Source organism: Misgurnus anguillicaudatus, chromosome 24, assembly GCF_027580225.2.
Source record: "Misgurnus anguillicaudatus chromosome 24, ASM2758022v2, whole genome shotgun sequence".
Classification (NCBI taxonomy): Eukaryota; Metazoa; Chordata; class Actinopteri; order Cypriniformes; family Cobitidae; genus Misgurnus; species Misgurnus anguillicaudatus.
This window is the reverse complement of record NC_073360.2, coordinates 16,168,729-16,189,775: the sequence shown is the minus strand read 5'-3', so window position 1 is coordinate 16,189,775 and position 21,047 is coordinate 16,168,729. Positions and strand designations below refer to the sequence as shown.

At 38.9% G+C, this 21,047-nt stretch overlaps 1 protein-coding gene across 1 annotated transcript; it reads right to left on the bottom strand.

The window, feature by feature from the left end:
* Window positions 1-7,165: 7,165 nt before the first annotated feature.
* On the bottom strand, window positions 7,166-20,968 carry ypel2b (yippee-like 2b). Its single transcript, XM_073863053.1, is given in 8 exon segments — window positions 7,166-11,569; window positions 12,222-12,330; window positions 15,447-15,490; window positions 15,708-15,838; window positions 15,841-15,937; window positions 19,484-19,603; window positions 20,464-20,692; window positions 20,790-20,968. Coding segments are annotated over 6 exon segments (474 nt in total). The 5' UTR covers window positions 19,487-19,603; window positions 20,464-20,692; window positions 20,790-20,968; the 3' UTR covers window positions 7,166-11,479.
* Window positions 20,969-21,047: the final 79 nt, after the last annotated feature.

Sequence of the window (21,047 nt, the reverse complement as noted above, 5' to 3'; positions counted from 1 at the left end):
CAATAAAACAGCCAATTAATCGTCATAATGGGCAAAGTCCTAAAACAGACAATTAATCATAGTAATCGTCAGAATTTAGTAAACAATTAACCGTTAGCCAAATTTCTTAATCGTGACAGCCCTAGAGCATAGTTTGAGTGCACAGTAAATGTGTCATGACCTCAGATCATGACAATAGCTCATGATGTGAGGTCATACCACATTCACTGTGTGCTCATACTATGGTTACAATGTAAGGTCACGGTACACTCACAGTGAGCTCATACTATGGTCATAATTTTAGGGTAATGGCACACTCATTCTGTTATAGCAGTACAGCACACATGTCTGGAAAATGTTGGCCTAAGAGTAGAACGTCACCCTTCTTACCTATAATTTTTAAGAAATATTATAGGAACGATCATAGGATCAAATTTAGGAAACTTTCCACACAGCATTTTATACAGCCATATACATGGTGTGTAATTTATGTACCATATAAAATGTCAACAACAACAACGTAATTGCATCAAGAAGCCTAAATAAAGGTTTTAGAAAGCTCACACAGATTGGAGGTAAAAGTGACCAGGATCCACAGATTTGTTTTTGTCCAAGCGTTGTGGCCTAGTGGTTAGCGAGTCAGGCTTGTGTGTAACCCAGAGGTTGTGGTTCGATTCCCACAGCTGGCAGGAAGTTATTGATTGTTGGTATGTTGCCATGTGTTTGTGTGTATTCATGATGCAGCCGATGGGACTAAATGCAGAGACAATCATGTCTCTCTCGATTTTTTATTGGCCGGATATCATTTGCAATTAAATGCTGACGTCTTGGCAAAGATGTTTCCATTTAGCAAACCTATATTAGCTCTCTGAGCAACATCTGGAACTTTGTTTACCGTGTGCTTTATGGGTAGTATGAGCTCACAGTGAGTGTGCAGTTTCCTCATATTGTCACCTTCATATGAGCACACAGTGAGTTTGCAGTGTGGTTACACTTTTAGATCACTGTGACCCACACATTATGACAACATTATGAGGATTTTGTGAGATTATGGTGACTTCACTGAGAGATCAAATTGTTAACTGGAAGAGCTGAATGTTTATGTGGTGCACGTGCACCCATGATCTGTATTCACCAATTCATCCAGTAAGACCTTTCATAGAAACTGCCAGTCAACATAAATACAAAAAATTGTTTTAAAACAACTAAAATTATTATGCTGATAAAAATATGCTTATTTAGCTGGTTTATTTATTCTGCTACTATACACTCACCTAAGGATTATTAGAAACACCTGTTCAATTTATCATTAATGCAATTATCTAATCAACCAATCACATGGCAGTTACTTCAATGCATTTAGGGGTGTGGTCCTGGTCCAGACAATCTCCTGAACTTCAAACTGTATGTCAGAATGGTAAAGAAAGGTGATTTAAGCAATTTTGAGCATGGCATGGTTGTTGGTGCCAGACGGGCCGGTCTGAGTATTTCACAATATGCAAGATATTGGAATTTTCACACACAGCCATTTCTAGGGTTTACAAAGAATGGTGTGAAATGGGAAAAACATCCAGTATGCGGCAGTCCTGTGGGCGAAAATGCCTTGTTGATGCTAGAGGTCAGAGGAGAATGTGCCGACTGATTCAAGCTGATAGAAGAGCAACTTTGACTGGAATAAACACTCGTTACAACCGAGGTATGCAGCAAAGCATTTGTGAAGCCACAACACGCCCAACCTTGAGGCGGATGGGCTACAGCAGCAGAAGACCCCACCGGGTACCATTCATCTCCACTACAAAGAGGACAAAGAGGCTACAATTGGAATGAGCTCACCAAAATTGGACAGTTGAAGACTGGAAAAATGTTGGCTGGTCTGATAAGTCTCGATTTATGTTGAGACATTCAGATGATAGAGTCAGAATTTGGCGTAAACAGAATGAGAACATGGATCCATCATGCCTTGTTACCACTGTGCAGGCTGCTGGTAGTGTAATGGTGTGGGGAATGTTTTCTTGGCACACTTTAGGCCTCTTAGTGCCAATTGGGCATTGTTTAAATGCCACTGCCTACCTGAGCATTGTTTCTGACCATGTCCATCCCTTTATGACCACTATGTACCCATCCTCTGATGGCTACTTCCAGCAGGATAATGCACCATGTCACAAAGCTCGAATCATTTCAAATAGGTTTCTTGAACATGACAATGAGCACACTGTACTAAAATGGCCCCCACAGTCACCAGATCTCAACCCAATAGAGCATCTTTGGGATGTGGTGAAATAGGAGCCTTGTGCCCTGGATGTGCATCCCACAAATCTCCATCAACTGCAAGAAGGTATCCTATCAATATGGGCCAACATTTCTAAAGAATGCTTTCAGCACCTTGTTGAATCAATGCCACGTAGAATTTCTGAAGGCGAAAGGGTGTCAAACACCGTATTAGTATGGTGTTCCTAATAATCCTTTAGGTGAGTGTATATTATTGCAAAAAATGTGATTACAGTACAGAATATATACAACATAATCTGCGTAGTTAATGTTTATTATAGTTCGTATTGTGTTTGAGCGTACTTTTGTTATGTCTTAAATGAAAAAGCTAATTATGTTAAAATAAGCAAATAATTTCATAAGCTCATGTCTCCATCTAGTGCGTAAGAAGTGATGTAATAATATTTTCATAAAACATCAACAATACTCAATATGTGTAATAGTTTAATATGTTTATTATAGTTTGTTCAAATAACTTACAATGTGTTGAATGATGCTGCTGACTGTCAGACTGTGTGAAGCTTGATGTGTGTCGCCATAAAAACTCAAAGTCAATTAAAAATAGCTGTTTAAAAAAAACTCACAGCAGAGGGACAGTTCTGATGTTTTAAACCATCACCTGAAAAGGTTAAAAACACGAAGTCTGACTTTCCCATTGTAACGATACTAGTATGTCTTTGTACTAATATTTGCGCATTGAACTGTTTTCTACCTGTTTTCTACACTGTTTTTTACCGATTGACTATTGATGTCTTGCACAAAAAAAAAGTCACTTCACTTACTTCTGCATTCGAAAATTAGGTGGATACACAGAGCTGAAATTCATTGCATTTTCCCGTTCATATATTTGTCAGGATCCTGCCAGATTCCTGTTTTGTATTTATATCTAGTTCAGCATGGCAGGGTTCTGACAATACAATGTTTCATGTGGGAGATGCGTGGTTTTAGTATTGGTTTATTCTGACCACGCATTTCCCGGGTCTCGTCACTTTTTCCCCGATCCCTTACTTGTAATGATTTCCTACTACCTGTAAGTTGTGTGAGTTATCTATGCTAGTCTAGGTCTAGGTTTGTGTTTGTTAAATGTCAAGTTAAGTGTCAAGTTTAGTCTAGTCCAGTTAGTCTTTTGTATTAAAGCCTTGTTTCATGTTGTTTGCCTCATCGTGGGTTTTTGTTTTCTGTTTTGTATTTAATAAATTATTATTTTTGTATCTATCGTGTCCGCGTTTGGGTTCTCATCTTGACAAGTCCTGACAATATTGGTCATGACTATCGGCTGTTTTTATACCAATAGTGTGAAAAAACTCTTTTATTTACCGATACCGATTATCGGCCGATACATCGCCGGATCTTTAATATATGATATTATATTATATTAGCCATAGATGCAGAAAATTCCTTTATAAAGAAACTAGCATAGAGCTTGGAGACTATAATAAATGATGGAAATCCTCTCCATTTTGAACTGCACTTTCATCCCCCTTTGAAATTCAATTTGTGGACACAAGTCTGTCACTCCACATGAGTCACTATATGAAAAGACCAGATACAAAATATTATAAATATGTGTGTGTGTAAGGAATTGCTGACGACGGGCCATTGAATTATTCGAAAATAATGCACGCCTAAGGTGTGACTGTGAATGCGTCACGCCATAATATTATATAATGTTTAGTGTGTATTTACTAAAAAACACTTTCACGACACAGAAGAAGTAATGTTGTGGCTTGTGTTCATTTCTCTGTGACTAACATTGACGTCATTGGTTAACGGTTAACTTCCTTTCATTGTTTAATAACTGTTTTGAGTGACCAGTTGGGCGAGACAGTGTGTTCAATCTTATTTGATATGTCCAGTAGGTTAGCTGATAACTCCGCAATGAGAGCTTATTAAGAAAAAATTATTAAAGAAGGTATTAAAGAAAAAATGTGTCTACATTTGTGCTTAATGTCCGCTTCATCAACAACCATACGTCATCTTATTCACCCTGCATGGCCATCAGAAAAACACCAGCACAGCTCAGGCAGACTTTAAACAACCTCTCTCAGTGAGCTGTATGAGCTAAACGCTGGAAGTGGGACCCAGACACCGAATGACACGAGGCCTTTGGAGACACGCACTTACCGCCTCCTCCGCAACTCCAGGAGAAAGGCAGGCAGTTGCTAAGAGACGCAGCCCCCAATGCAAACACAGAGCCATCTGTCCATGTAAAGAGGAGATGCTCGGGTATCTCTGAAAGCCTGGCACAGTCCCTGGAACAACACACTGACACATCTTGTTTTTTAAGCTCCTCCATATTGAAATAATGCTTGTTTTGTTTAAGTCAACACCTGGATTTTTACCTCATTTTCCATGTCTGCGTGTTTACTCATTAAGTTGAAATATTTTAGGACTTTCAGCAATACATCTCTAACCAATATGTGAACCAATTCTCTGAAATTACTCCAACAACTTTTAAGAATTATGGAGTCTAAATGCGTTTACTAGAACTATAAAAGCCAAATTTTGACTTCAAACTTTATAAAAGTTGTGTTCATCAGTGAATACTAACTTTGACAAAATGTGTGTCATACACTTTTGTTAAACATTGAGCTTATTTTTTATAATAACACAAAAGTCTATGGGAAAAATGAATGGGCTGTTTTGCAAGGGAACCAGCGTCCCGCTAACTTTCGGGTTAGCCTACAAAAATACGTCATCCCTGCAGCAGTAGCTTTAGATAAAACCATCTGTTAAATTAACATGATCTCACGGCAAGTCGTGTTATAGTCACCAAAAATGTAATTAATTTATTTGTGTCCATGGAACGAAATTCAGATTTTTTCGTGCCTTGAGCACAAATGTCTTTTTCGTGTCACTCAGCACGAATTTCTATAGTTTTTTGTGTCCATGTTACAACTTTCTTTTTTGTATTGTTTTGTCATTTTTTTCAATTTTAACATCATTGTCGCTTGGGGTTAGATTTGGGCTTTGTATTAGGATGTACTCTTTTGTATTGTTTTTCTTCCGCTTTTAAACTATTCTTATTCTTGCCTTGAGTTGGGGTTTGGAATGTCTAAAAATGTAACAGAAAGGGATTCTAACCCCAACCCCAAGCGACAATGGTAAGAAAATGGGAAAAAACTATGAGAAAACAATACATAAAATGACACGGACACGAAAAACTATTTATGACACGAAAATGACATCTGTGCTCAAGGCACGAAAAAAGCTGAATTTCGTGCGATGGACACAAATAAATTAATCCATTTTTTTGTGACTATAACATGACTTTCCAGGAGAGTCTGTGTTAAATGCATAAAAACACATGTTAGTGCTGTAGAATGTAAAACTGTACCTAGGCATAGATGAATAAACAGAGTTCTGTACATGGTAATGACATATCATGAGCCTCAAACGTGTTTGTAAACTTCACATATAAAAGACCGCTGGAAAACAGGCAAGCTCAACCTAACACTGACTGTGACGATACATGATCGTGATGTACGCCCCAACATTAAATTAATTACAATGTTGTTACAATGCTGAAAACAAAGTTGTGACTGTTCAGTTAGCGCTTTACGCTAGTTAATGCTATATGCTAACGTTCAGGCTGAAGTTCTACTATTGACATAATAGTTACATTTTGCAGGTCCATACTGAAAGAAAAACCTGCCACTGTCCATTAAAGCTCCCACACATGCTGTTTCTGCATATCTGATGTTAATCTGGAGTACCTATAGAGTAGTATGACATCCTTTATATCTCCGAAGAGTCTTTAGTTTAATCAAATTTATAAAAGACAGATCAGCTCTAGCGAATGTTTCTGGAACACACGGAAACATTCGGAAGGAGTCACGAGCTGCGGGAGGAGCGAGTCACAAGCCAAGCAACACTTTATACAACACTGGATAACTTATGATTCCCTAAATGTTCGGGCCATTTACATTATATGATTTTCAACATAACAGAGAAGTCTTAACGCATGCAACTCATGACCCGGTTGGGACTTCTCAAATCCAGCGTTAAAAAACACACATGCAAAACTCTGCTGCTACCCCAGATAAACAAACTATATCCATTGTTTCCATAATGCTGGCTTGCTTCTTGCATCCAAAAACACACTACTTCTTTCATGCCATTGTTGAGTCTTGATATAAAACAAAGCTGTCGCGTGAAGTGATGCCTGTAACTTAGCGTCCTCGGTTCTCGCTCTCCCGCTGATTGACGTGTGGGCGTGCTTTTCCGGGGGAAGTGCCCATAAAAAACGATAACGTTGATACGTAAGATTTTTTTTATTCCAAACTTGTACAAAACTTGTGCATTCGGCACAGAAATACTTTTTAACACATCTAACTGCTTTTTTGACACTTTGCATTTCTTAAGCATGAGGAAACAACTCTATAACTGTCGTAATTACTCAGAATGCATGAAATACTGTTGAACCCCCCCTTTAACAATCTCCAAACAATTGGTTCCTCAAATTCTGTATCTTCGTCTAATACAGGCTCAAACATAAGTTCTGTTTGGACACACATAGAGCTTCTCAAATGAGCTGCTCTGAGAAAGAGCCAATCAGATCAGAGCTCAACACTATTATTCATGACCCTTTCAAATACAGTAATAATATATTATTTAATTCTGGGGACAAATTTTAGAGTTGTATATGGACATGTAAAACTGTCTCTGGATCATTTTTGCATTTAATAAAGTAAAATACCTTCTATGTAGATATCAGGAAACAATTTAACAGATTATTTCAATGCATTCTTTGGCACCTTTAAAGATGCACAAAAGTACCTTATGGCTTCAGAAGACTTCTTGTTGAATAGACTCCCTCTACAGTACATTTTAGTTTGAGCTTTCATTGCAAAAGAATAAGCAATTAATTCTTCAGCATGCAGAATTACTAACAAAAATAAAACAATCACGCAAACCATTCAACATTTCAACTTTATTGATATTTTCTATCAATATCGATGAGTGCCAATAACATCATTATCCTCTCCACCTCCATTTATAAAACGCACTACAGTTAAAACGTCTTACAGGAGTACAAAAGTAGTAAATTTGGTGTCAAGACATGAATTGTGATAATGCTAGGATGACAGTCGTAATAATTTAAAACAAACGCAACAATTTAGTCCCTGACACAGATGAAAATCAGCTGTGAATAAATAGCTGTATACACACACACAAACATATATTCATTATATAGTCATTTCAACTAATGACAAGTAAATAATACATTTAAGAGGAGAAAAATGTCAATAAGCTTGCCTTCTGACTATACAACTCCACACCCCACCATTGTCTGCCCCAAGCAAAGAAATAAAAAGCAATTTTTGTGTTGGTCAACTAACTTGAGGTTGGGTCTTTGGTTAATGATGTCGACACTGAAGTGAATTGTATTTCAGTTGTCTTGAGCACACAGGAGCTTTCAAGAGTGGTTTGATTTTTATTATACAAATCTAATGGAGAGGCAGTGTACAGTGTCTTACCTAATTTCATGAGTCCACTAACAGCAAGAACACTCGCTACAAATACACACCTTGAAATTGAAACCGGCACAAACTTTTAACATGGTACACACACAGACAGAAAGATGTCCAGATACAACACCTTGTAAACTGCTATACACAAAGGTTTACATTCATGTTAATGTGGGCTGCATGTTTTTAAAGTCGATGAGATCTTTTCTTAAAGAGATGAAAAATGAAAATGCTGTCATTATACAGCTTACAAGATTTCATATGGGAATACTTAAATGTTGGTCTTTTTTCCACACAAAGCTCTCAATTGGATTTAAAATATATAATATGAGAAGTTCAGATGCAAAACCCTTTGAAGTGCGTCTGAAATGTTTTCTTGTAAATTAGATTTTTATCACTCTCTTATGTTTAGGTTCAGTAATTTCGAAGTAATTTCACTTTGATGGCAATAAATTGTGCGTTCACACTGCCACCACCAAGAGCGTCAAAGTGGCCGGAAGTCATTCATTTTAAATGAGAGCCGGTGCCGAGCTCCGGCGCGTCATGGACGGTATGAGCGTTGAGGAGAGTTGAAATTAGCTCAACTTTATGGTAACGAGCTATGACGCGGTTTGGTGGCAACTAGGGCTGCACGATTTGGGTAATTTTTCCCATTGCGGTTATTGCTGCTAATATTGCAATGTGCGATTGCGATTATAATAAATGGTATCATGAGTCAACTTGATGGGTTTCAAGGAAAATCCAGACACAGTTTAGCTAAAATGTGTATTTGTAAAACTAGAAATGTTTTCGTATTGCCACGTGCAACTGCTCAGTGTCAGTAATCCTAAATCCAAAATACCGCCATACAACAGACATAGTTTTTTTTTTGCTACCAGATCACTGTCAACCTCCTCTGCATCCATCTTCGCTCTGGTATAAGTGACGACGCACACCACACATGTGCATGCCACACGTGCACTGCCTTTTTTGTTCGTTTTTCTTTCTTTTTTTAAACAGCAAGGAAAATCATCAGACTGTTATCAGAAAGTTTGTGTTAACAAGTCCTCACATTTATTTATTTAATATAATTGCAACATTTTGCTGTCATATAATTGCACAGGATGACATTGCGATTGCGATGCGATTAATTGTGCAGCACTAGTGGCAACCAATCGGAAGGCGGAAACCTCCACTTGAGACGATTCCAGAGAATGCATTTGCGCGTCAGAGCGTTTACTACACTTTTTCTATAGCGTCACTGGCAGGGCAGCCAGAGCGTTTTTTGACACTCTCGCAGGCGGCGGTGTGAACATACAATTAGTCAGTAACTTTTAAAGGTGAAGTGTGTAATTTTTAGAAGGATCTCTTGACAGAAATGCAAAAGAATATACAAAACTATATTATCAGTGGTGTATAATGACCTTTCAAAATAAAAGAGACCTTTTTATCTACATACACCGAGGGTCCCCTTACATGGAAGTCGCCATTTTGTGCCGCCATGTTTCTACAGAAGCCCTTAACAGACACATTTTTTTACGAATGACATGTTTGTCCAGTGGCGACTTCCGTAGCTTTTCTATGTGTTTCAAAAACGAGGGGTGAGCAGTGGATTAAGCCATTGGTTGCAATGTGCAACCTCACCACCTGCACCTTTAAGTACTTTTAAATTAACTTTTTAACAAATTTGACTGTATTTCGTTGAAAAACCCTCTAAGTGCACACAAGCTTTTTTTGTATTAAATAAAACCCATTTTTTTGGGTAAGACATAGTAAACAGTTGCAAAATCACTAACCGTGAGTTCACACCAGCCGCGTTTGAGGCGTCAAATTCGCGTCTACCGCGTCTAGTTTGCCGCTTGAACATTTTGAGTTTACTCGCTTCATTCGCACGTGAAATTCTAGTCATCGAGACATTCACGCGGAAATTCGCATCATAGGAGGGGCTTCTGCGACTCCGCTCGCATCCTGTAATCACGTCACTACTAGAGCAAGTTTTTTCCGCCAAAGTTCAAATTTTTCAACTCGCGCGTTTGCCGTGGCAACGCTCAATTCGCGCGAACTAGACGCGTGAATGAGGCAGAATTGTGCCTCATTCGCGCAGCGAGACCTCGAGACGCGCATCAACGCGTCTTCACATTGACTTAACATTGAAATCACTCGCGCTTGACGCCTCTACCACAGCTGGTCTAAATGCAGCATTAGAATGCTACTAGAAACATTGCAAATGATGAAAGCCAGAATGTAAAAATAAAGAAACTGAACCACACATCAGGGGGCGCTGTGGTCCATGTGACTGCCATGTTCGGGTTGTTTCAGGTCCAAGTACTCACAAGCGACACAATTTTGAATGTTTTACATGCCGACGTTTATCCTATTTATCTTCAGTGCACTTCATAGATATATACACTAGATGTCGCCTTGGGGTTCTAAGCATGCGTCAAAACCGCCGCCATCCTAGAACAGGGGACTTGTCATTGGAAGTCGCTAGGTAACACTGCTATCTCCGCCGTACTCGGACGATGCCGGACTTTTGTGCTGCGTATTGATGTTAGGCCTACTAGCACTATGCATTATAGTTAGAAAAGGTAGATTTTCGAAATATCAAAACTTTATTTTTTTTCTGGACTCAATGCTAAAGACATGTTTGACTGGTGAAACGAACCAAAAGAAAATCGCATTCATGACGATTTATGGTGATTTTATTTCCGTTACATCGTTGCCTACAATGACGCTGTCCCCTGTTTCAAGATGGCGGCTCTATTTGACGCATTCGGTCCAATGAACTGCCGTAGCCAAGGCGCCATCGAGTGTACATATCTATGAGTGCACTTAAGAGGACTTTGCTAAAAAATCGTCCTAGCGTTTAGCGGATTCTGCCAACAAAGCAGTTTTTTAATGGCCTGCGGCAGGGATTTTATTTGATAAACATTTAATACATGACAGAGAGCATAACATCTCATTTTTTGATGGAGGTGATGCTAAGCGGCTTTTGCATGTGAGCTCCTCATATATAGTTAACAAAATGTACAGACCACTATCATGATACTTTTATTGTCATTTTGGAGCTTGATGGTGCCAGTCCCCATTTACCTTCATTATAAAGTAAAAACTAGCCTGAATATTTTTCTTTAAACTGCCATTTGCCTTTAAAACAACTCTGTCAGAATATTTATTTCATGTGCATTATCTCTTTAAAAGCAGGAGGGGTAAACTTCATTCGAACCATTGGTTTAAGAGCCCCATTCACTGATCTCTCCAGACCTCGCTGCTATCTGCCTGTGCCAGGCCTCCACGCTTGTACAGATGGTGCTGAATGTGAAAAACCCTGGTAGTTTCTTACAAACAGAATGTGGAGAGACCCCCGTCAGTTCTGTCAACTCATGACCCCGATCCTGCCAAGCGCAGCGTGCCCTCATAGCCCTGCCTTATGTCACACGTATGAATAGAGCTGCGTACAGTACAAACAAGCGTGACATGCTTTGGCGTATGTGTGTGCATGTACGTCTGTACACCTTGTGTATGCATTCATGTATCTCAGTGTGCTCCCACGCATCGGGGAGGACACACACACACGCACGCGCTCTCCTCCAGGCACACAACGCCCACCCGGGGCGGCCCTCTCTCCCGATACCGGTCCGGGTGGGCACCCGGGGACGAGGTGCGTGTGTGTCAGCAGGAGATGGAGGAATTTTAGGTTTTAAGAGGGTAATGGCAAACCAAAGTCAGTCATCCACCCACGCATTCACCCGTCATCCACTTCGACTCTCCCAGGCGTCTGTTCATTCCCAGCCATTGTCTTTGATCATGTGGGCGAGTTCGATGATGAACTTGCCCTCCTTGTACTTTTGACTGCTTTCAAATGCATGTTCCTGTAACAGGAGGCGAAAGGAACACAGGAACAGAGGTGATATTGTGCAAATGTATAAGAAGAGTTCAGATGCAAAATGTTTTCTTGTAAATGAGCATTTTTTATCCGACTAAGTTTACTATAACATTCAATATCCTGTCTGTCTTTTCTTTATATAGCTGAAGGTGCTGTTAGGAGCTCATCAGATATCTGTAGAAGGTCACTGTGTCAAACATCTCAATATCTGACGTGTGTATAAATAACAGGGCCTCTACGGGCGTGATGGTAACCTATATCTTTGTGTGTAGGTTTATCACATGCTTGCGTTTAAATCGGTCAACACCGCTTATAATCCGGCTGTCAAGGGCGACCGGAAATCCAGTGGTGCTGATATGTGGAAAAAACAAACGGCATGCGGCACAGCTGCCAATTAAAAACGGACGCCACGCGAGGAATGTCTCCTGCTTAGACAAGCCTCTATGAGCATGCTTACACTCGCATCACATTGGTGATTATAACTTGCATAATGTCAATGTGATTGACTTTTGCATGCCATATAAACATGCAAACATTCATTTTCTTTTTGCTTGATGCATTAACGTTTAAATTAAGCAGCTGGCTAGAATATCTTTACTTTAAAAGACATATTATACTATATGGTAATGTTTTCTTACATATTTCCACCCCAATGTGGTTTTGCAGTTTTCACAGTAGATGTCTGCAACTGCATGAAGTCCAGTCAGCAGAACTCTCTCCTCTGCAGGGCCACATCCCACATTCACCCTGAGATACAATCAGACACAACATTACGAAAGTACAATCAGGTTAGAGACATGATAGTGTTACAGTGCATGAACTGTTTACTACACTTTCTGGAATCTGATTGGTCAATCATAATATTTTAATAACAGCAACTGATCTGGGCTATTTAAATATTTAATGCAAAAAAACATACATTTTTTATTATTAGTAGGGCTACCTAACAACCAGTCGCGACCAATCGTCCGCAGAACAAAAACTTTTGTCCACATAATACATGTGGGTGTAATGTGTATAATAAGAAATACTTGCATGTGTATATACACTTTATATTTATTATACACTTTGCAATTATTATACACAGTACGCCCACATATATTATGTAAACAAAAACTTTTATTCTGCAAACGATTAGTCGCGACTAATCATCAGGCAGCTCACAATTTTCATTTGTATTAAACGGCTTAACAGGACTTAAATATAGGACAGTATCCAATGGTTACTTTACAGTAAATACAAAAGTACAGGCAAATAAAAAATACATAAGAAATATAGGATGAATGGTATTATTACGAAACTCAACCACCTTAGCCTTACCAACTGTGAAAACAATATGACCATTAAATACACAGTGCTATTAAACAAGCCCATATATTTACATACACTCACCTAAAGGATTATTAGGAACACCTGTTCAATTTCTCATTAATGTAATTATCTAATCAACCAATCACATGGCAGTTGCTTCAATGCATTTAGGGGTGTGGTCCTGGTCAAGACAATCTCCTGAACTCAAAACTGAATGTCAGGATGGGAAAGAAAGGTGATTTAAGCAATTTTGAGCGTGGCACGGTTGTTGGTGCCAGACAGGCCGGTCTGAGTATTTTACAATCTGCTCAGTTACTGGAATTTTCACGCATAAGCATTTCTACAGTTTACATAGAATGGTGTGAAAAGGGAAAAACATCCAGTATGCGGCAGTTCTGTGGGTGAAAATGCCTTGTTGATGCTAGAGGTCAGAAGAGAATCGTCCGACTGATTTAAGATGATAGAAGAGCAACTTTGACTGAAATAACCACTCGTTTCAACCGAGGTATGCAGCAAAGCATTTGTGAAGTCACAACACGCACAACCTTGAGGCGGATGGGCTACAACAGCAGAAGACCCCACCAGGTACCATTCATCTCCACTACAAATATAAAAAAAAGGGGCTACAATTTGCACAAGCTCACCAAAATTGGACAGTTGAAGACTGGAAAAATGTTGCCTGGTCTGATGAGTCTCGATTTCTGTTGAGACCTTCAGATGGTAGAATCAGAATTTGGCGTAAACAGAATAAGAACATGGATCCATCATGCCTTGTTACCACTGTGCAGGCTTGTGGTGGTGGTGTAATGGTGTGGGGGATGTTTTCTTGGCACACTTTAGACCCCTTAGTGCCAATTGGGCATCGCTTAAATGCCACGGCCTACCTGAGCATTGTTTCTGACCATGTCCATCCCTTTATTACCACCATGTAATCATCCTCTGATGGCTACTTCCAGCAGGATAATGCAACATGTCACAAAGCTTGAATCATTTCAAATTGGTTTCTTGAACATGACAATGAGTTCACTGTACTAAAATGGCCCCCACAGTCACCAGATCTTAACCCAATAGAGCATCTTTGAGATGTGGTGGAACGGGAACTTCGTGCCATGGATGTGCATCCCACAAATCTCCATCAACTGCAAGATGCTATCCTATCAATATGAGCCAACATTGTTGAATCAATGCCACGTAGAATTAAGGCAGTTCTGAAGGTGAAAAGGGTTCAAACACAGTATAAGTATGGTGTTCCTAATAATCCTTTAGGTGAGTGTATATACATAGCATAGTTTATTTGACTCGTACGTTCACACAGGCGTCCAACGCATGCACATTGTGACAAAACGCTACATGCTACATTCTCCTGTACGCACATGCGTGACCTACGTGTACAAAGTACGTATGGTTACAAAAATCCAGCAGTGTGCGTACAGCGTCCACGAAATTTGCGTGACCTTCACGTATGCTTAAAAATGGAGCTATACTTCTATCTTAAAATTAATATTATAGTTATATCAAGCAAATATGCATATACAATTTTCATAAGGTGTATATTAGTAATGCTTTATGTAAAAGTAAAAAAGTGCTATTAAATTTTTTTTTATACAATTTCAATTTAAAGGTGCAGTGTGTAACTTTTAGAAAGCTCTCTTGAAAAAATACAATATAAGATACATACCTATATTATCAGTGGTGTACCTTACATAATGAACTGTATTGTTTTTATTACCTTAGGTTGAGATGTTTTTATCTATACACACCGTGGGTCCGCTTAAATGGAAGTTGTCGTCATGTTTCTACAATAGCCCTAAACGGACAAATTGTTCTAGAGAAATCGTTTCATCCCTACGTTGTCTCAGATGACATGTTAGCTCAGTGGCAGCTACCGTAGCTTCTCATTGCATTTTGAAATTGATTGCAATTTGAAATCTTACCACTAGATGCCGCTAAAAACCCATACTGTACCTTTAAGCTAAAATGTATATGAAAACTTTTGCAACAAAACCATAAAATATAGATAAAATGTACATTTTGCATTAGTAAAATATTACGTATTATATTTCAGATTATATTTTTAGTGTAGGCCTATTACGTACTACATTCAACAGTTTTAGGGGGATATGAAACCCATCCACACTGCGTGTGGTCTTGATCACCCTGTCATCATCTATTTTTTACGATAGCGACATTATCCTTTGCTTGTTTATACAGAATAAAAGCTTAAAGGGATAGTTCACCCAAAAATGAAAACAATGTTATTAATGACTTACTCTCATGTCATTCCAAACTCGTAAGTTCATCATGTTTAATATTTAGTCCGAGAGCTTGTTGAACCTTCATTGAAAATCTACGTACGTAGATCAACAAGCTCTCAGACTAAATACAAAACATCTTAAACTGTGTTCCAAGGTCTTTTATTTATTGAACGACATGTGGATGAGTCATTAATGACACCACCTTCATTTTGGGTGAACCATCCCTCTAATTAATGTACCAGCAAAAGCAGTTAAGTGAAAATGAGATTGCAATTTTCTAAACAAAAATAAACTTACACAGAGTTGAACAGATATGCTCTGCCCTGACTTCCTTGAAAGGACTAAAAGACAGAAAGAGAACACATGAGGTCACTTTCATAAATAAATGAGCTTTTCATCTTGCTAGGCAGACCTGACTCATGACATGACTCATGACAAACAGGAAGTTCACACTGCATGTCAATATGTTTGTGTTGTACGGTTAACAAACATGTTTGTTTGTTCCTGGCCTGTACCTACACCTGTTATTGGGTTATTCATTCGCAGCTTGTTATTTACCTTGGAGATGAGTTCGTCATGGTTGGCGAGGTGTGCTCTGCAGTGGATGCAGCTGTAGGTACGGTGGCAACTGGGAAGGTACGCCTGGAAGGTTTTGGAGCGCGTCATGGTAACCATGGACCGGGTCGGCGGGCGGTGCAAGAAGGGGCTGCCGGCCCAGGTCGGCTCACAAGGGAAGCACCGCAACACACAGGTGAGGGCCGTGGTGGGGCGGGGTGGGAGGTATACACCTGCGTACACACACGGGGATACCTTGGGATTACTATTGGGAATAGATTTCTCCCTTTAAAAAGCAGCAGCAGTCGGATGCTGTCTTGTACTCCTTTCATTTGTAAGGCTTTGTTGAGAGCATATTTTAAAAGTCTGTAGAGAAAAGCAGCTTTTATGTACTTTGTATTGTTTCCAAGCCAAAGCGTGGGGTCGGAGCATAAAGAATCTACTGATAGGCCGAAGCCATTACCCACACAAACACACGGCAGTGGAAAGGGGCAAACACACGCTCCTACTGTCATACGTCTACAAATAAACTCCTTTGCATTCTGGTGACTTCAGTATGCACACCATGACCGTAAGGATATTTTAGGGCCCAGTGAAGATGTTATACTGAAAAGACAGAGACCAAACAATGCATTTTGTGATACGCTGATATCATGCATAATAGATGAGATAATGGATGTTTTGGTTTCTTGCACACATACACACACACACAGTATTTAGACCAAGGGACTTTTTTCAAAGGTAATGCAGGTTTCATCTCAATGTTGTATTTAAACTATAATCTAAGGCTGTTTCTTAAGGTTAAATCAATTTGTGGTAAGAGTGGATTACTAATGGTTTAGTACTAGTGGTTTATTGAATGGACATGTACTGTAAATCATCAACTGCTAAAGTATCCACTCACTGGTCTAGACTTGTGCTTAGAAGACCAGCATAGACCGGAATTATGTTCCATACTGGTCCAGGCTGGTGGACCAGCATAGCCATTATGTTAACCAGCATAATTCTGGTTATCCTATTCAGAGCTGTGCAACAGGGTGTACATAGAAATAAACACAGTGAGAAAAAAAGGTCCCTAGGTGTCACTGGGGCGATACCCTTTCAAAAAGTACACCTTTGCACCCCGAGAGGTCATATTAGTACATCAAAGGTACATATTGGTACCAAATGTCTACATTTTTTTCTTGAAACGCACTACTTGTTTAATAAAAGTCTAAATCGCTCATCTACAATTTACTGCTTTATAATGCACTCTATTGTTTAAACCATGCATGCATTTGGCAGAAAAATGTATGTTTACATCCCTCCCTTGTCAGCAACAAATTAGCTGCAAATTGAAACCAGGTTTCGCATTGCCATAACAGAATCAATAAAAGCAAAGAGAGCCTCAGAATGGTTTCAACGTGCAGGCCGAACACATCAGCCAAGCTCTGATCCGTGACCCATCATGCACCGGTTTAAACACTGACCACTGATCCAAAACATGCACTGTACCACAGATCACGAAAGGGCACAGGTGCCAAAAACAAGGGATTGAGTGATTTTTCAACAACAGACAAATAAAATTACAGCAATTTTTAAATGAATGATACATTATAGGAGGGACCTAAGTCATAAAAGGGATTGATCGTAAAGCCTTTGGGATGGGCTCTTCTTACTTGGGCCAGTACAAAACACCCAATACACTAAATACCTTAATAATCGCACAAAAGTTGTTGAAAAGTTTCAAAAAGTACAGCTTTGGACCTGAAGAGTTCATATTAGTACCTTGGAGGTACATATTGGTACCAAATGCATAAAAATCAGTCCCTATGGTAAATATTAGGACCTTTTTAAAAGGTACTGCCCCAGTGACAGACAGCTGGGGTACATATTTTGTCTATTTTTTTAACAGTGTTGTAAGCAAGCACTCACAACAACCTAACACCATGACTGAAGATTTAGCATGAGCAAGAACATTTTTATAAATGTTTTAATAGTCAAACATGCTGTTTTATGAGTTTGCATGTAATCAATAGGGAATGAGATAACCCTTACGAAATTAACCATGGTTACTACACTTTTACTACAATAAAACCATGGTTAATTTTCGTAAGTGAAAGCATACAGTGGGGGAAATAAGTATTGAACACTTTAACATTTTTTTCAGAACAAATACTTCCAATGAGGTTATTCATATTAAATTTTCACCAGACATCAGTATTAACTCAAGAAATCCACAAATATAAAGAATTCACAACATTAAAGTCCATAAATATGTGCAAAAAAGTATTGAACACGTTAATAAAAAGCTAGTTACCAACAAGGCAAGGAAGCAGCTGAATTGCATAAGTACTGATTAACTATTTTTTAAAGGGGACATTTAATTAAAATTGCACTTTTTCCCATGTTTAAAGGATTAGTCAATTTTCTTAAAAAAATAATAATTTACTCAGCACCATGTCATCCAAAATGTTGATGTCTTTCTTTGTTCAGTAGAGAAGAAATTATGTTTTTTGAGGAAAACATTCCAGGATTTTTCTCACTTTAATGGACCCCAACACGTAACAGTTTTAATGCAGTTTGAAATTGCAGTTTCAAAGGACTCTAAACGATCCCAAACAAGGCATAAGAGTTTTATCTAGTGAAACGATTGTCATTTTTGACAAGAAAAATACAAAATATGCACTTATATATAACTACAATAACCACAACTTCTCATCTATCTTCAGTCATGTGACCCACCAGCGCGACCTCACGCAATACGTCATCACGTCAAGAGGTCACGGATGCTGTATGCGAAACTCCGCCCCAGTGTTTACAAGTGTGGAGAAAGAGGACTGTTTTGACGTTGTTGTATGTGGAATAATACTAATTAATGTCTTTGATAGATGGAGATAGATGAGAAGTTGTGGTTTAAAAGTGCATTTTTTTCTTGTCAAAAAAGACAATCATTTCGCTAGATAAGACCCCTACGCCTCGTTTGGGATCGTTTAGAGTCCCTTAAAACTGCAATTCCAAACTGCATCAAAACTATTAAGTGTTGGGATCCATTAAAATGAGAAAAATCCTGGAATGTTTTCCCCAAAAAACATAATTTCCTCTCGACCGAACAAAGAAAGACACCAACACCCCGAATGACATGGTGGTGAGTGAACCATCTAGATTTTTTTTTTAAGAAAATAAACTAATCCTTTAACTGCTATAATTGGGTCCCCAGTGCTTCTATCAAACTAGAAAATGTGAAAAAGAAAAACCAGTTACTTAGGTTTGGTAAACCATTCTCTGCAAGCATGTGAAAAATAGGTGATTTAAATTTGGGTCCCCTTGTGATGTCAGAATATAACGCCCCTTAATCTGCACTATCCAACTACGGCACTGCCATTTAGTGCAGAGATCAGCTCATTTGTATTTAAAAGGACACACCCAAAAACAACACATTTTGCTCACACCTACAAAGTGGCAATTTTAACATGCTATAATAAATTATCTATATGCTATTTTAAGCTAAAACTTCATATACGTACTCTAGGGACACCAAAGATTTATTTGACATCCTAAAAAAAGTCTTGAAAATGTTTTTTGTAAAAGAAGCATCTTTGAAGATACACACAACTCAACATTTTCTCTACTGTATGTCAGTGTTTTCAAAAGAACAACAGTATAAATCAACATAGGACGAATACCGCCAAAAACATAAATACCACATACATTTTCCAGACCCCTCTAATGTCTTTGCTACAGGGGCTGCTACAGTAAATGATCTGATGCATTTGTTGTGATAGAGGGGCTGTACTCACCATTTTAAAGCCTATGCACCACAGGAACCTTCCTTATATAACTGGAGCATCACTGATGGGGATAACAGCAGAAATGAGAGGAAAATGTCCTTGTGTTGCATCGCATCCTTAACTGGTTGTCTAGACACAATGGTGCATTAGTGGTAATAACATTGAGACTGGTTTTCTAATCTGCCTGTAAATGGTGATTTTTACAACTCTCTTAAATTATAATTAGGAAAATTGTTGAATAGAGTTTTTGTAATTTTCCGAGTGGTCTGAGTCAGCTTTTTGTACTTATCCCTTTCCGATTGTGTTTCCGTTTATAAATGCAGGGCGTTACTTAACATAATGCAACAAGAAGTACCTCTGTAAATTTTAATCTGCATTAGATTGGATTTGACAGTGTAACATTGCTTCAGAATAGGCAGCACTCGTCTTCCTGAATTTGTTGAAAGGACATGTGAAAGACAAGACTGTTGAATTGAAAAGATGATTGAATTTAAAACAATAATCAATCTTATTATGGCTTTGTAGAGTAACTCAAGATTTAAGTGCGTTGCTGGTCCTGATAGGCTACCTGATGCACGAATGGCAGATATGTAGGGCACAACCCTCATTCCTTATGACATCACAACCACTAACACACATTTGAGACCTTGTTCACACTACTAGGGCACTACACTTTTAAGTCTCAGTAAAATGTGAGACATATTATCAGTATTAACCTAATCTAACCTAATGCTGCAGTCTCACCAAGTTTCAGAAACTCGAGCACAAAAATGCAGTGTACTAGTACTGAGTGTTCACTTGGTTTTACGACACGTCCACAACAAATTCTTGTTAAAACACACCATTATTATAGTACGACCAGGTTTTTAAATAAACACTGCAATGCTGTTCTCCTAAATTACTAACAAGTATGACGCAGGTTAAACTGCAGTAAACAATAATGCATGCGTTACGCAAAAATGTCTTTATTTAAGTCTGCCAACACTTACATCGCACGTAACAGAAGGATTTGGTCAAAGATTATACACTGTTAAAGCGCTTTGATGCTGCAGTAAAGCTGATGATGATGCTGGTGTCGCGGGCACGCGCGTGGATGTCATAGTGGAGGTGTGAGATAAACAAGCACCACTGCGGTCCTGCATCACATCACTCTGTCCAAAAACAGATACCATACAGCATCTCCAAAGCCTGCATCATGAACCGATGCACATCATCAGCCTAATCCCAATGCAAGTTTGCACATTATTTACATTTAGCCGATGACCACACAAAAGTTTAATATTTGTCTACTTTTGAAAACATCGCTCGCATTTACCTTTGAAAAGAAGAAAACGAGGTTATGAAATAATGGCACGTCCACCTCCTGCGTTGAAGTAATTCAGGATTCACAGCAAAGTTTTCATGCGCATTCCTATCACGGATAATTTCCGCTCGGGTTTCGCGGCCAGTGTTGACGACGTGGTGTATATTAAACCAGCGCGTGAAGCAAGTTTTGTCTGGGCACGGTTACAGTGTGCATCACCTACACGATGAACGACAGCTGCTTTCACCAATCACTGAGTCGGACGGACAT